The 14,155-nt window shown below is 59.3% G+C and overlaps 1 protein-coding gene across 4 annotated transcripts in view; it reads right to left on the bottom strand.

Annotated features, from left to right (window-relative positions):
- MEF2D (myocyte enhancer factor 2D) overlaps nucleotides 1-3,925 on the bottom strand; it is a 34,524-nt gene extending 30,599 nt beyond the window's left edge. For all 4 annotated transcript variants that reach the window (XM_075724238.1, XM_075724237.1, XM_075724236.1 and 1 more), the window contains exon 1: nucleotides 3,872-3,925. In XM_075724238.1, the coding sequence (XP_075580353.1) occupies nucleotides 3,872-3,925 (54 nt within the window). The remainder of the gene's footprint in view (nucleotides 1-3,871) is intronic.
- Nucleotides 3,926-14,155: the final 10,230 nt, after the last annotated feature.

Genomic DNA, 14,155 nt, shown 5'->3' on the forward strand with positions numbered 1-14,155 from the left:
GCAGCCGCCGGCGCCGGGGACACCTCGCCAAAAACCACCTTGCCGGGCGCCACAAGCCCGCTGGGCCACCGAGATGGGAGGCAACGGGGCGAGGCCAAGGCGCGCGAGGGGGCAGCTCTTGGCCACGAAGACTACAAGCAAGCGTGGTTTGGGTATTGCCCTTGAGCGACGAAGGAGAGCACGGGATTACCTGCCCAAAATCAACCAGCGACCTGAGCAGAGCCAAGCAGAACCCAAAGCACCAAATCATCCCTGCGAGGGGATGTTCCCTCTGCGGACAGCGCCAGGGCGGAGGAGCATCCCTCCGTCTTGGCACTCCTCCTTCTTGCAGAGAAAAGCAAAGATTCCCCATTTAGCCAGCTCCGCCGCACAAAAGCATCAGCTAACCCCGCCCCGTGCATCTACCCGTGACCTGGGACAGAACCCCCAAACCTTCCCCTACCGCCGTGCACGAGCCTCATCTAGAAGAATTAACCTTCTAAATCTAAGAGGGTAATCAAATCTCATGCTTCAGGGCATAAGCCGATCACCAAAGGGGTCAGGAAGGAATTACTGCCCCACACTTGCAGGGGATTTTTGCCTTTCCCCTGATGCGGACCATATTGGCCGTTGCCAGAGTCAGCAGGCTGGCCCTGAAGGACTGATGGTCTGATCTGTTATGGCAAATCCTCTCCAGTAATTCCTCTAATGACATTAGTGACTCTTACTTGCTCTCCTCCCCTGGTTTTGGCTTCTGCTGTAATTCTGGCCGCCTCGGCGCGGGCTCGTGGTCCACGCACCCATGGGAGGCAAGACGCGGGGCGTGCGCAGGGTCGGACTCGCTGGTGCTGTAGGTTGGGTGCCAGATGCCCGGGAAGAGCTTCACCTCGCAGCGAAGGCTTTCATAGAATCATCGAATCGTTTAGGTTGGAAAAGACCTTTAAGATGATCCAGTCCAACCATTAACCTAAGAGAGAGCCTTTGGAGAGCCCCTGGTCAACCTTAACTCCTCCTGAGGTTCGCAACGCCTCGGCAGCCCCGAACCACCATTACTGATTGACTCCGCTTGCAGAGCGAGCGCAAAGGCGGGCGGCGAGAGCGGCTCTGCCTCCACCTCCTTGCACGACCACCGGTGAATCCCTCCTTCTCCAGCACATCCACGCACTATTCCCATTCCCCTCTCCCGGCACGCGAAGGAGCCGCGGGAGCCATCCGGGCGCCGGCACGCGCTGAGGACGGCGCGCGCTCGCCCGTCGCGGCCGGAGCTGCAAGATTTGCAGCAGCGGCGCCGCGGCGTGAAACCCCCGTGCGTAATTCAGCAGCGCCCGGCCGCTCGGTGCCCGGGGTGCGGCACGGGAGAGCCGAGCCGTGCCCGCCGCGCCAAGCCTTGGCGGGGTGGCTGCCGCGGAGACGGGGATGGGCTGAGGATGCTCCCAGAGCCGGGTTTAAGCCAGCTTAGCCGACAGCCCGCGGCCACGGCAGCCACGTGTGCGGGGACGCTTCTCATCTCCGATTGCAACAGCAGCACGAGAGGAAGGGAAGGGGAACGAGATGAAGCAAGACGGGACATTTCTGAGCCCAGGGAGCGGATCCTTTTGGATTGACCTGAAAGGAGGGGGTAGCGAGGTGGGTGTTGGGCTCTTCTCCCAAGGAACAAGCGATAGGACGAGAGGAAATGGGCTCAAGCTGCGCCAGGGGAGGTTTAGGTTGGAAATTAGGAAAAATTTCTTTACGGAAAGGGTGGTCAAGAATTGGAACAGGCTGCCCAGAGAGGTGGGGGAGTCCCCAGCCCTGGAAGTGTTCAAAAAACGGGCAGAGGTGGGACTTGGGGACATGGGTTAGTCTGGTCTACCCTTGATTGGCTTAGAGTAGACTTGGTAGTGTGGGTTAATGGTTGGACTGGATGATCTTAAAGGTCTTTTCCAACCTAAACGATTTGATGATTCCATGATTCTATCCTGGCATGGCACACATATCGTGCGAAGCAGGAGGGTTATCACCCCCTTACGGAGGTGACAGATGCCCCAGCCCCACGCAGCTCCCACTGCAGCGGACGGAGCAGACCAGCAACCGCTGCCTGGAGCAGCCGTCCGTCACGGAACGTCCTCTCTTCTTGGTGTGTCCTTGCTTCCCGAAGAAAGGGGAGCCGCGAAAATAATTGATTGCGAAGCCTGCGCTGATGACCAATTAAACAGCTGCTGCTTTGCTGACACCCGACTGAAACAGCGCTGGGTTTTCGGAGCAGCAAAGCGATACGTGCCGCGTTCGCGTGGGGAGCGACGCTCCCGCGCCGGCTTTTGGAAGAACCAGCCTGGCCGGGGACGCGGCTGCCGTCAAGGGAAAACCAACATCCCCCAGACGCGGGAGCTGGGCTTTGGGGACCGCACCTGACGTCCGAGACGTGCCAAAACCACGGCACGCGGCCGCGCGGAGCAGCTCCCGCTGCTAAACCCCACCTGGGCTCGGCTCGGCCGAGACCTCGGCAAGGGTCTGCATCTCCAGCCCCCCTCGGCCAAGCCCCGCGCCAAGGAGCTGCTCAACGCCCCCCAAAAACGCCCTCCCCCTCCTTGGCTTCTGCCTTTGGCAGAGGAACACCTCTTTCCTTTCCTGAAGGCTTATACAACAGGGCTAGGCTGTGCCATCAACCTCCAGCATTACCAAATATTTTCCGTTCATCTGAACTCCTAATGGGGCTCCAATAGCTGCAAATCCCTCTCTCCCCGGCGCAATGTTCAGCAGCGCTGCCCCATAAAACACACTCCAGCTTCTTTAATAACCCCTAATGCCCCATTTCCTGCTAATTATGGCAATAAACAGCGCCACGAGCAACTGGGACATTATCAAAAAACATTTTCTGCCCATCCCATCCCCCATCCCCCAAATAAAGCTGTAATGAAGAAAACCTGCAATTTTCTATTGTTTTGCTGCGGAGCAATAAACCAGTTCATCCGATTCTGTTATTTGCCACTTTTTAAGTATTAGGAATATATACGCATCCTTTTTTTTTTTTTTTTTTTTCTTTTTTGGGGGGAATAAAAGCACTAGAAAAGAAGGCCACGCTGGGGCGTCTCCGGCGGTGGCTGGACTAAAGGCAGAGGCTGGGATCCGCTGAGCCAAACTCAAGGACCGCGGGGAAGCCACGGAGCAAAGGGACCTGCCCAAACGCCTTGCGGTTACAGGAAAATGCATCGCTGGAGTCATCACAGAGCAAACCTGGTCCGGCAAAGCGCTGCCGCTCGGCCGGTCCAACTCAAGGAACACCGTAAATTAGGGAAAAATCTGGTGGTTCGCTTTTTCCTTTGAGATATGCGCATGCACTTCTACACACATGCACATGCGTGTGTGTCTAGGGCTTGGCTTCAACAGAGCACAAGTAAAAAAACCCTGGACCCATATAAGTTTTCAATTGAAAAAAAAAAAAAAAAAAAGAATAATTTGGGTTGTTTGCGTTCAGAAAAATGGATACTTGTTGTGGCTGTTTTTTATTGGAAAAACCTCACGGAAAATGTCAACTGAAATATATTTTCTGCAAGACAAAAAAAAAAAAAAAAAAAAAACAAGGGAACTGACTGGAGAAGATACTTTCTTCTGGAAAAGCGCTTAGATGGAAACGGCGCGAGGAGCTCCAAGACGAGAAGCAACGCCTGGGTGGGGGCCGCGGCTCCCCGCCACGGCAAAACGGGGCCGTTTGCCTGGTTCTGGGTGTCCGCCTGCATCCGGCCCCAGCGCCCAGTTTCGCCCATCTGCTTATTTTATGGGTTGGGAAAAAAAAACCCCACCAGCTGGCCCAAAACGGGATGGAAGCGGGTCATTTTGTAGCAGAACCCTTAAAATACCCGACGGGAGGAGAGCGGGCGAGGAGGGAGCGGAGAGCCGAAGGGAAAGCACCGACCTGCCGATTGCGCTCGTCCGTGATCCGCTGGATCTGGATCTTTTTTCTCCCCATCTTCTCCGGAAATCCTCACCGTACCCGGGACGACTTCGGTTCAGGGGAGGGGGAAAAGCAACCCCGTTTTAAAACGCTTTCATTAAAGAGCGTGGGGGGCTTGCTTTCAGATGAAAACCAAACCAAAAAAAAAAAGAAAGAAAGAAAAAAAAAGCCAAAACAAAACAAAAAAAAAAAAAAAAAAAAAAAGAGATTTTTGCGTCGCTCCTTGCTCAGTTCATGGTATCCTCCTGCGTGGCCGGATCCAGCGGGGCTGAGCCGTCAGCAGCTGCTCGGAAACCTGTGCAGGGAGAGAGACAGGAGTGAGAGCGGCTGCTCCAAACCCCATCCAGGATCCGGCTCCCTCCCGGCTCCCTCCCGGCTCCCTCCCGGCCCCCAGCACAGCTCCAGCCCCCCGGCCCAGGGGAGCTCTCCGCTCCATCCTCCCACTCCGCTCCGGGGCCAGGCCAGAAGGGTTGCAGAGGGATTTATCCAACCTGGTCTCAAAAACCCCCAAGAACGGAGCCCAAAACCGCCCGCGCCGCAGGACACGTGTGGGCCGGGCACGGCGACGCTCGTCGAGGAGGAGGAGACGGCAGCAACGAGCCTGTGAATCATTATTCCTCCGTGACACTCCAGGCTTTTTTCTTTTTTTTTTTTTTTTTTCTCTTAATAAAGTCATAAGCAGTCGAGTGGCTGGTGATTAGCTTGGGCAATTTAAATTCGTCTCCAATTTCTGCATTAATCTTCAATTTGGAATTTTAAAATGTCTTTATTTGATTACTTAAAAAAAAAAACAACCCTATAATCAGGCACAGAAACCTAATTCTTACGGGCGAGAGGAAGAAGCAGTCCGAAGGAAGCCGAGCCCGGGTTGCGCCGGGGCTCGCCGCTGCCGGCTGCTCCCCGCGGTCCGGGCGGGCGCGCGGATCGGCTCGGGGGCACCTTTTGCTCTACGCCGCTCTCCCCAAGGGGCGAGGGCTGCGCCTACCGCCGCAGCCCCCCCAGCCCCATTTCACCCCGTTTCTTCCAGCGTGCGCCGCACGGCAGCGAGGGGGCTAAAGGGGAAGAGCCGTCCCGTTCGTTTTTCCGCAGGCATGTTTTCCTCCTGGCTCTCCCTCCGAGCGGCCAGATCGCAGCAGCGATAGCACCGCATTTCAGGCGAGGGTGCCCCGCGCCAAGAGCCGGGCAGAGGGAAAAGCCGGCCCCAAAATAGCTTCCTATCTGCCTCAACTTGGCAGCCCCCAGCCCCCTCGTTACCAAAAGCATGAGAACCAAAAGCTTTTTCTCCCCGCCCCGTCCCGAATTCACCGGCAGCATCCGCGGGCAGCGCCGCCCGAGCTCCTCCTGCTCCTCGCCCAGCCCGGAGCACGGAGCCCCCCCGCACCCCGCTGAAGCCCCCAGCGACCTCGGCCCCGTCCTTCGCCTCCTCATCGGACCACGCTCCGACAACAAACACGCCCCGGCGGTCTCACTCCCACGCTTGGCTTTTCGGGGTTCACCGAGTCGTGTGAGTCACTTAAGCTTTTTCCCTGCTTTTTTTTTTGGGGGGGGGGGGGGGGAAATTATTCACCGCGTATCGCGCTCTGCGGTTTCAGTGCTGGCTCAAGCAGCTGAGGGGGGAATGGGGAGAATTTCCCCCCGCCCCGACATCCACAATTTGCTCTCCAGGGAAGACAAGCAGCGGGGAGCCCAGGAAAGGCCGCTGGCAGGAGACTGGAGAGGCAAAGGGCAGGAAAAATCCATTTTTTCTCATAAATCCCACCAAGGAAGACTCTTTGCGAGGGCAAAACCACACAGGGATGGCATTTGCTGCTTGAATCCTTATTTCTCGACCTTGGCGCGCGTTTCCCCTGCCAGCAGCAAACGGGAGGGACCATGCGGCTGCGAGCAGCGCTGGTGCCGTGGGGACGCCGAGCCGGTGTCGGCGGGATGCCCGGCGGCTGCCGCTCCCCATCGCTCCGCGGGCAGCACCGAAGAGGCCGGTCCCAGAGCATCGCCGCTTGGGCTGGCACCGGTGAGCCGGGGATGCAGGCGCCGGGCTGGCACAAGAGCATCCCGCAAAGGCCGGCGATACGGGAAGAGCCCAAAGGAAAACGAGGATTTTTTTGTTTCGTCCACCCGGGGCGTCCCCTCGGCGTTCCCACCGCCGCAAGCCCACTCAGGAGAGAGCCCACAGCCCGCAGGCCGGGGGCCAAGGCGAGGATTTCGCACGCGCCGAGAAAATTTGGCAGAGGAGGAACTTTCCGCCCAGTTTGCTTTGCCGCTTCTCCCTTCGGAGTTGCCGTTTCTTTAAACCGGATGAAAAATATTCACCTTCGCCGTCTTCAAAACCACCAGCAGCAGCGTGAAGTAGCAACAGCTCCGCATCCGGACCCAGGGCAAGATGCTAATTCTTTCCTTGTGCCGCAGCTCTTGGACGGAGAAACCCTCTGAAAAGACAGTGGATTTACTGTCCAAACCAGAGAGGAACTCTCCAGAAGCAACAATAAACACTGGAGAACAACGGGCAGTAAATTTAAACCGAGTGAAAGGAAACATATTTTAACACAATTTGGTTGTGGGACTTCTTCACAGGATGCTAGCGTAGCCAAAAGCTCTGCGGCGTTCGGAAAAGAGATGGGATGTTTGTAGGGACGAGAAGAAAACCCCGGCGCTGCTCATCCCTGCCCCGAGCTTCGCACGAGCCGGCGTTTCTTGCGTGGGAGTGGTGGCGTTCAAACCACATTCCCCTCCCTGTGCCACAAATACAAGCCAGGTGTCTCGATACAAATCACCTTTTTCAACCACCAGACCACGTTCCTCCTGCTGCTCTCAAATCCCGACTCCCGGCTCCACGGCACCCCGGCTGGACGGGGACCATCGTCCCAGCCTCGGGGCTTGCTCATGCCGCTTGATAAAGTCCCCCGCAGGAAAAAGCCGACTTAAGGCCACTTTTTTTGGCTTCTCGTCGGGAGAAAAGGAGCTGGCCGTGTGATGCTCTTGGTCTCCCTCCCCTGCACGGGAAGGCAAACGCCCCATGGTGAGCGCGGTCCTCGGATGGGATGAAAATGGGGGATGGAGAAAAGCGCGGCCGCGTTTGCTGCCCTCCACACTCAGCCGCTGGAGGGGATTTAGAATTCCTCCCTTTCCTCTTCACGCTCCCAGTGCTGCAGTCGGTGTTTTGGGGTGGGTTTATTTGGTTTTAGGTTGGTTTGGGGGTTGTTTTTTTCTTTCCCCGAAATATTTTTAAACCCAGGTATTGTCACGCTTCCTGCCCAGGTGGCTGTTTCAGAAAGTCCGACCACAGGCTCGAGTTTCTGATCAGCATCTGCGAGCGCAAGAAACCTGGAGAGCCTCCCCGCTGCCGCCCACCACGCCGGCACCGGCACCCAACCCAGCAGCGCCCACTCCGTGCCACGCACCGAGCCCAGCGCCTCCGGAGCTCCCTTTCCTCCACCAGCAAATTGCTCCGGCTCCCTAATTGCCCACGCCAAAGCACCGGGATCACCCATGACCCTCCTCCGCGATCAGGTGGAACTGAAGCACCTAAGCGGAAACGCAGCCGAGCCCCCAGAGCGCAGGACTTCTTTAAAAGGAGTTAAACTCCTGCCTAACTTTTACCTTTCGGGGGTGTTTTTGTTCAATGCAATCTCCCCAGTCATTAAATCATCTTTTCTTCCTTCTGAGACAGCAGCTTCTTTCTCCGTAGCCCGGTTTTCCAAGGAAACGAGGCTTACGCCATCCCGTGGCGCGCGCGGGATGAGAAGGCACCTGCCGTCAGCCGTGCCCGAGCCCACGGGACCCTTCCATCCCCTTTGGGATGAGGCGCCGACGTCCCCAAGCCACGACACCCCGGCGAGCCGCACGAACACCGGCCGATGGGTGAAGCCCAGCCCTTGGGAGACGCCAGAGAATCCCTGCAGAAGGCAGGCTGCCTTGCCCAAAACGTGACCCAGCGCCATCCTCAACCAGGCTTTGGGACAGCTCAAACATCACGAGGTGCGGCCGGGCTGGGCTCGGGGCCACCCCGGGCACCCGCAGCCTCCCCGCCGCGGCGCCATCGCCGGTGGTACCCGTCTCCATGGCGACCATCTCCGCGCAACCACCGAGCATCCCAGCTGCTACAGCCGGCGAGGAAGGAACCGCTGCAGCGCAGGGGGCCGAGGGCACGGAACGGGACCTCCGAACCTGCCGCGAAGCAAATCCCGGGCGTCGCACCCAGCGAACGGCGCCGGCAACAGACTCGTCCCGTCCCTCTTCAGCAGCCGGAAACCTCGGCGAGGATCGGGAAAGGGGAAATTCGGCATCGCCCCGGGGAAGCGGCGAGCAGCGCTGGGCCGGAGGCAGCCCGTTAGCGCCCACAGCCCGCCCTCCCGCCCTGCACCCCCTCGCACAAGTACGACTATCACGGCAATTAACACATATGCCAATTAACTACAAGCAGGTGCTGGTTAACTCTGTGCTGAGTAATTCATACCCGGCTCCAAGTAAATTGCTTTAAATTGGAGAGACGGGTGAGGGAGCAGAGTTAGCATTCTGCAAATGGGGGAAGAAAGAAAAAGCCAAGAGGAATCTCAGCTGGGAGATGTTTTTACAAAACAAGGAATTTGGGGGTGCTGAATCCACAGCTCCGAGAGCTGGGGAGGCAGGGGAGCCGATAGCTCTTCCAAGCCTTTATTTCTGGATATTTTTAACAACTACCTGTATTTCCGACCTGGTTTACCTAAATGTTTTCACCTTGGCACCGCGCGAGCGGCGGGGTTCTTTGCACCGCTCCGTAATTTGTCCCCTTTTCCATTTCCAAATACCCCCACATTTCTCCCTGCGCGAGCAGGGGCACTTAGAGTCTCACATCCACTTTCCACGGCCGCTTGCTATTTTCAATATACTTTTATTGCATCCCTTTTTAGTTGCCTCCTTACTAAAGTTAGCCGTGACACGGCCGCTCCTCTCGAAGGCGATGATAATAAGCTGTCCTTCCTTCAAACCCCACCTTGTAAAGCCTTGTGCTCTCAGCACGATGTCAGCTTAAATAAACCGAACGCTGGCTGCGCAGCTGCAGAGGAAAGATCAAAAAGACGAATCCAAAAGCCTCAGGAAGATAAATAAAGGCAAATAAACGCATCCTTTCCAAAAATATATTTCCCTTTCGAGCTCTGCGTGGCCTTGCTTTTCCCAGCGTGCTGCCCCCGCGCTCACGTACGGCACCGCGCTCCCCAATCCACTCGCGCCTCTGCAGAAATACATGGTAGAGCCAGCGTTCCGACCGACGGCAAAATTTGGATGGGTTCATCGCGGCACCGGTTCAAGGGATGTTTTCCCCATCTCCATCCCCCAAACTGGGGCCAGAGCCATGGGGACGTCCTTGGCCGCGGGGAAACCTGCAAAAGCAGCTTCGAAGGACGGTTGGAGGCTGGGGAAAAAAAGGAAGGAAGAGGGAAACTGAGGAAAAGGGAAAAGAAGAAAAACGCTCTCCTGCGAAGACGCTGAAAGGAGCAACGCAGTTCACCTAACGGAGGAGACGAACGGGAGGATGTCTGATCATGACACACAAAGTCCCAAATTGAAGGGGGAAAAGCAGGTGACAGCTACGGAGGAGTACAGCCCAGGCACCGACCGCTCTCTCTGCAGGACAAACCCATCCTTTACCCAGGATTTGCAGGAATTCTCCCAAAGATGGGTTTGTCCTTACTTGGCTCCATCAAACCAAGGGGCTGGCTGAGTACCGGCTCCGAACGCAGCAGGACGCCGGGTCCTCCCCGACGGGCATCCTCCCCCGGGCAACAGGGCACCCGACGGGACCGAATTCACCGAACCCAGCCCAGCGGGACCAACGTTTTGGGGAGCTCAGGGTTTATCCACATCCAGAAATGACCGCGATAACACGCCGCGTGGACACCTTGCCCTGCCTCGGAGACCCATCGGAGGGGGGCCACCACAAGCCGGCTTCGGCACGCGAGCGGTGGGCACGGGGGTTACACGGTGAGGGGTTTGCCCCGTCTCTCTGCCCGCGGCAGGAGAGAGCCCTCGCCGGGGAAGTGCTGCTGTGCTGCAAGCCAGCCTGCGAGCTCAGCCTGCCGTGGGAAGTGGTTTACACCCGCCGCGGCGCCGGCGCACCGAGCCGCCGCCGAGCCCTTCGCCGCCCCGCGCTGGGGTAGGGGCGCGGGGAGAAGGGGCTGAGCGGAGGGAGGGAGCGGCGATGCGCCGGAGGTGATGATGCTGATTCGGAGGTGGCAAGAGCCGCCCCACGCCCTGCTGCAACGCTCCCCACTGCGAAGCTGCAGCTTCGTACCAAGAAAAGCGGTTGAGTCGAGGTGTGACGTGGCCGCGCTGCCGCAGGGAGCAGTCCGGCAGCACCCGGGCAAGGCTCGGACTCTCCGCCCGCTGCAAAAGAGCCTTAAAAGCGATTGCAAATAAAACAGCAAACCCACAGCCAAGGCGTCCAAGCCTCGGCCGGAGCTCCCGGCACAAACCGACAGAGCCGCCTCCGCGGCTGGGGCTGCACTTCCATCCCTTAAGGATATGGATTTAGCTCCAGTCACCTCCTGAACCCGGCTGTTTAACTGCAGTTCTTGCCTTCCTGTTTCCTTTCTCGCTGACGGCCGGGCCTGCCTTTTGTGACTTAATTGTTGGGGTTTTTTTAACATATCCTCCACACTGACACCAAAGACTTTTAGTTTCCTTCTTGGTGGCTTCTGGATCTACAGGACCGGCTTCCTTCCCTGCAGAGCAGGGGGGAAAAGCCCCCTTCCCTAAAATCCGGCGCCTGTATCCATGTTAACGTTGCTCTCCCTATCCCGCAAAGCCACCGGCGTGGTGCTTGCCGGCGTCCCGCCAGCGAGTGACCGCTGACGGGCCAAGCCGGCTTTGCTGCGGGCTGGGGGGCAGCGCCGGCAGCAGCAGCCCCGGCTCCCTGGGGGGATTTGGCCAAGGGGAAACGCACCCATGCAGCGATGTCCTTGGCACGGCGGCGGGCAGCGAGGGCAGCCGCTGCGCTTCCCCAGCCCCGCAGCACGTACCCGTGAAGGACTCCAGCTCGCCAGCTTAGCATTGTTTAGCACCTCTTTATCTACAAACCGAGATCAAAACCACACAAACATGCTAAAGTCCCCTCCAAAGCTTCTATTCTGGTTTCAGGATGATGCTATCTGGGTTCCTGTGTCGAGTCTCCAGATGCAGGCAGGGGGAGGGGAGAGGAAGGCGGCCGAAACACGGCTCCGGAGCAAACCTCCCGCTCGGAGACGCAGCTGCAGGGCCCTGCTCGGCCAAGCCCTCCCTGGGGCCGAATCCCGCTCGCCCAGCAGGTGCAAATCCAGCAGCAAGCCGCAATCCCTCCCGCGCACCTGACGCCCGTGGGAGGGCCCCGATTGCCCCAGGATCGGCAGCAAAACCAGCGGCTCGGGTCCTCCCGCCCGTGCAGGATCGGTCCCGCCAGCTGCAGGTACAAACCTCGGGAGGCTCAGGAGAGCAGAAGCAAGGCTGAATTCAATCAGGCCCCCGAGGAATTTGAAGAAGACACATATATTCCTGACCCAGATTCAGGCGCTCTCTGGAGAAAAGCAGATGCCAACCGTGCAGCCAGCTCTGCTGAGCTGTAACAAAACCACGCGCCGTGCCAAGACCGGCAGAGTCTGGGGGAGAAAAAAAAAACAAAAACGCACAGCCCTTAAGTGATGCTGAAGAACTGGCATTTGCCTGTGCAAGGATGGGGTGAAAGAACGGATTTGGGGGAAATTATTAAACCGGGGTTGATTTTCTCTTCCCCTGTGGCTCGTGCACCGGGTTGCACCGGCGTGGACCCAGACAGCACCCACCAAACACGGGGAACAGCCCCGACGTTGGCACAGGGACCGGAGGCACCGTGGCAGCACCCAAACCAGGCACCCTGGTCTCCCGCACCCTGAACCCCACCGTTGCATCTCACGCCACGGCTAGCCGGGGATGCCGTCGCATCCAGCACGCCCGGAGCGCATCCCGGGCTGGGGCTGGGTGCTGCAGAGGCTGGGTGACAGCGGGCACGGCCGGTGACCTTCCCCGTGCCACCAGCGTGGCCAGAGCCAGGAGAGGCTGGAGCGGACACGGGGCCGCCGGCCAGAGGCTGGGCAGGGGCCCTGGGCAAGGGCACAGGCAAGCCCGCGGCCCCCGCTCGGCGCTGGCCAAAAGCTAACCAGGGACCGGCGTCACCCCGTGCCAAGGCGAGGACACGGCCTCCGGGAGGAAGGCTCCCCAGGGCGGCAGCCAGTCCTCTCTCCTGGAGGGAGATGCCGCAGGAGGGGCCAGCGGGGACAAGCCACCGCGCAGCGCGGCGCTGAAGCGGCGGGGCGGGCAGCCCCTTGCTGAAGCGACCTTTACAGCGACGCTGGGAACAGCAACGTGCAAAGGCTGATGCAGCCGCTGGAAAAGGCCCGCGACCTTGAGCGGCGACCTTGGCGCTGGCATCCTCGCAGCGGGGGGTCACCCGTCACCCTGAGCCTGGCCGCGGTCTCCCGGCTGGCTCAGCGGCTTCCCCGGGCGTGCACACTGAGGCTGGGGACCCCGCAAGCACCCTGCTACAAGCACAGCAACCCCTCTCCCAGCTGGGGCCAACCGCAGCCCTGAGCCACCTCCATCCACCTCCATCCCCACCCAACTCCATCCCCATCCACCTCCATCCCCACCCAGCCTCCATCCCCATCCACCTCCATCCCCACCCACCTCCATCCCCACCCAGCCTCCATCCCCACCCAGCCTCCATCCCCATCCACCTCCATCCCCACCCAGCCTCCATCCCCACCCAGCCTCCATCCCTACCCAGCCTCCATCCCCATCCACCCTCCATCCCTACCCAGCCTCCATCCCTACCCAGCCTCCATCCCCATCCACCTCCATCCCCATCCACCTCCATCCCTACCCAGCCTCCATCCCCATCCACCTCCATCCCCATCCACCTCCATCCCCATCCACCTCCATCCCCACCCAGCCTCCATCCCATCCACCTCCATCCCATCTACCCTCCATCCCCACCCAGCCTCCATCCCCATCCAACTCCATCCCCACCCAGCCTCCATCCCCACCCAGCCTCCATCCCCATCCACCTCCATCCCCACCCAGCCTCCATCCCCACCCAGCCTCCATCCCCACCCAGCCTCCATCCCCATCCACCTCCATCCCATCTACCCTCCATCCCCACCCAGCCTCCATCCCCATCCACCTCCATCCCCACCCACCTCCATCCCCACCCAGCCTCCATCCCCACCCAGCCTCCATCCCCATCCACCTCCATCCCCACCCAGCCTCCATCCCCATCCACCTCCATCCCATCTACCCTCCATCCCCACCCAGCCTCCATCCCCATCCACCTCCATCCCCACCCACCTCCATCCCCACCCACCTCCATCCCCACCCAGCCTCCATCCCCACCCAGCCTCCATCCCCATCCACCTCCATCCCATCTACCCTCCATCCCCACCCAGCCTCCATCCCCATCCAACTCCATCCCATCCACCTCCATCCCCATCCACCTCCATCCCTACCCAGCCTCCATCCCCATCCACCTCCATCCCCACCCAGCCTCCATCCCCACCCAGCCTCCATCCCCATCCACCTCCATCCCCACCCAGCCTCCATCCCTACCCAGCCTCCATCCCCACCCACCTCCATCCCCACCCAGCCTCCATCCCCACCCACCTTCCATCCCCATCCACCTCCATCCCCACCCAGCCTCCATCCCCATCCACCTCCATCCCATCCACCTCCATCCCCACCCACCCTCCATCCCCAGGGAGGAGCAGCCAGACCACGCAAAGCCGCTCCCCTTCCCTCCTGTCCTCTCTCCATCACCAGCTCCGGAGCTGGAGACCGGGGGTAATTTTCCCCTCTGCACTAAGTAGGGTTTTCTAAAAGAAGGGAAGCGAGAGCCCATTATCCGGCTCCGTCGCCCACCCCCACGGCTCCCTGCAGGGCATGAAATAACCACCTGCCAGCTCCCCGTAGCCCCGCGCCGCGGCAATGATATCGCAGCTTCCCCTGTCACTATTGTCAGAGCAAAATTTAGATACCTGGTAATGAGGAGGTTTAATATGACAGATGAGAGGTTGACTCATTAAAAAAAAAAAAAAAAAAAAAAAAAAAAAGAGCGAGAAGGAGAGCAAGCTGAATTCAGGGTCGGATCCTGCGCTCGTAAATCAGGAGGCTGTCAAAGTCGTCCCCGTGCCAGTGGGGAGCAGCTCGTGACCCCAAACCAGACCCACGGCAGGGACCTTCGCCGGTGCTGAGGCCACAGGGAGGAAA

The sequence above is a fragment of the Pelecanus crispus genome, chromosome 22 (genome assembly GCF_030463565.1).
Source record: "Pelecanus crispus isolate bPelCri1 chromosome 22, bPelCri1.pri, whole genome shotgun sequence".
NCBI classification, from domain to species: Eukaryota; Metazoa; Chordata; class Aves; order Pelecaniformes; family Pelecanidae; genus Pelecanus; species Pelecanus crispus.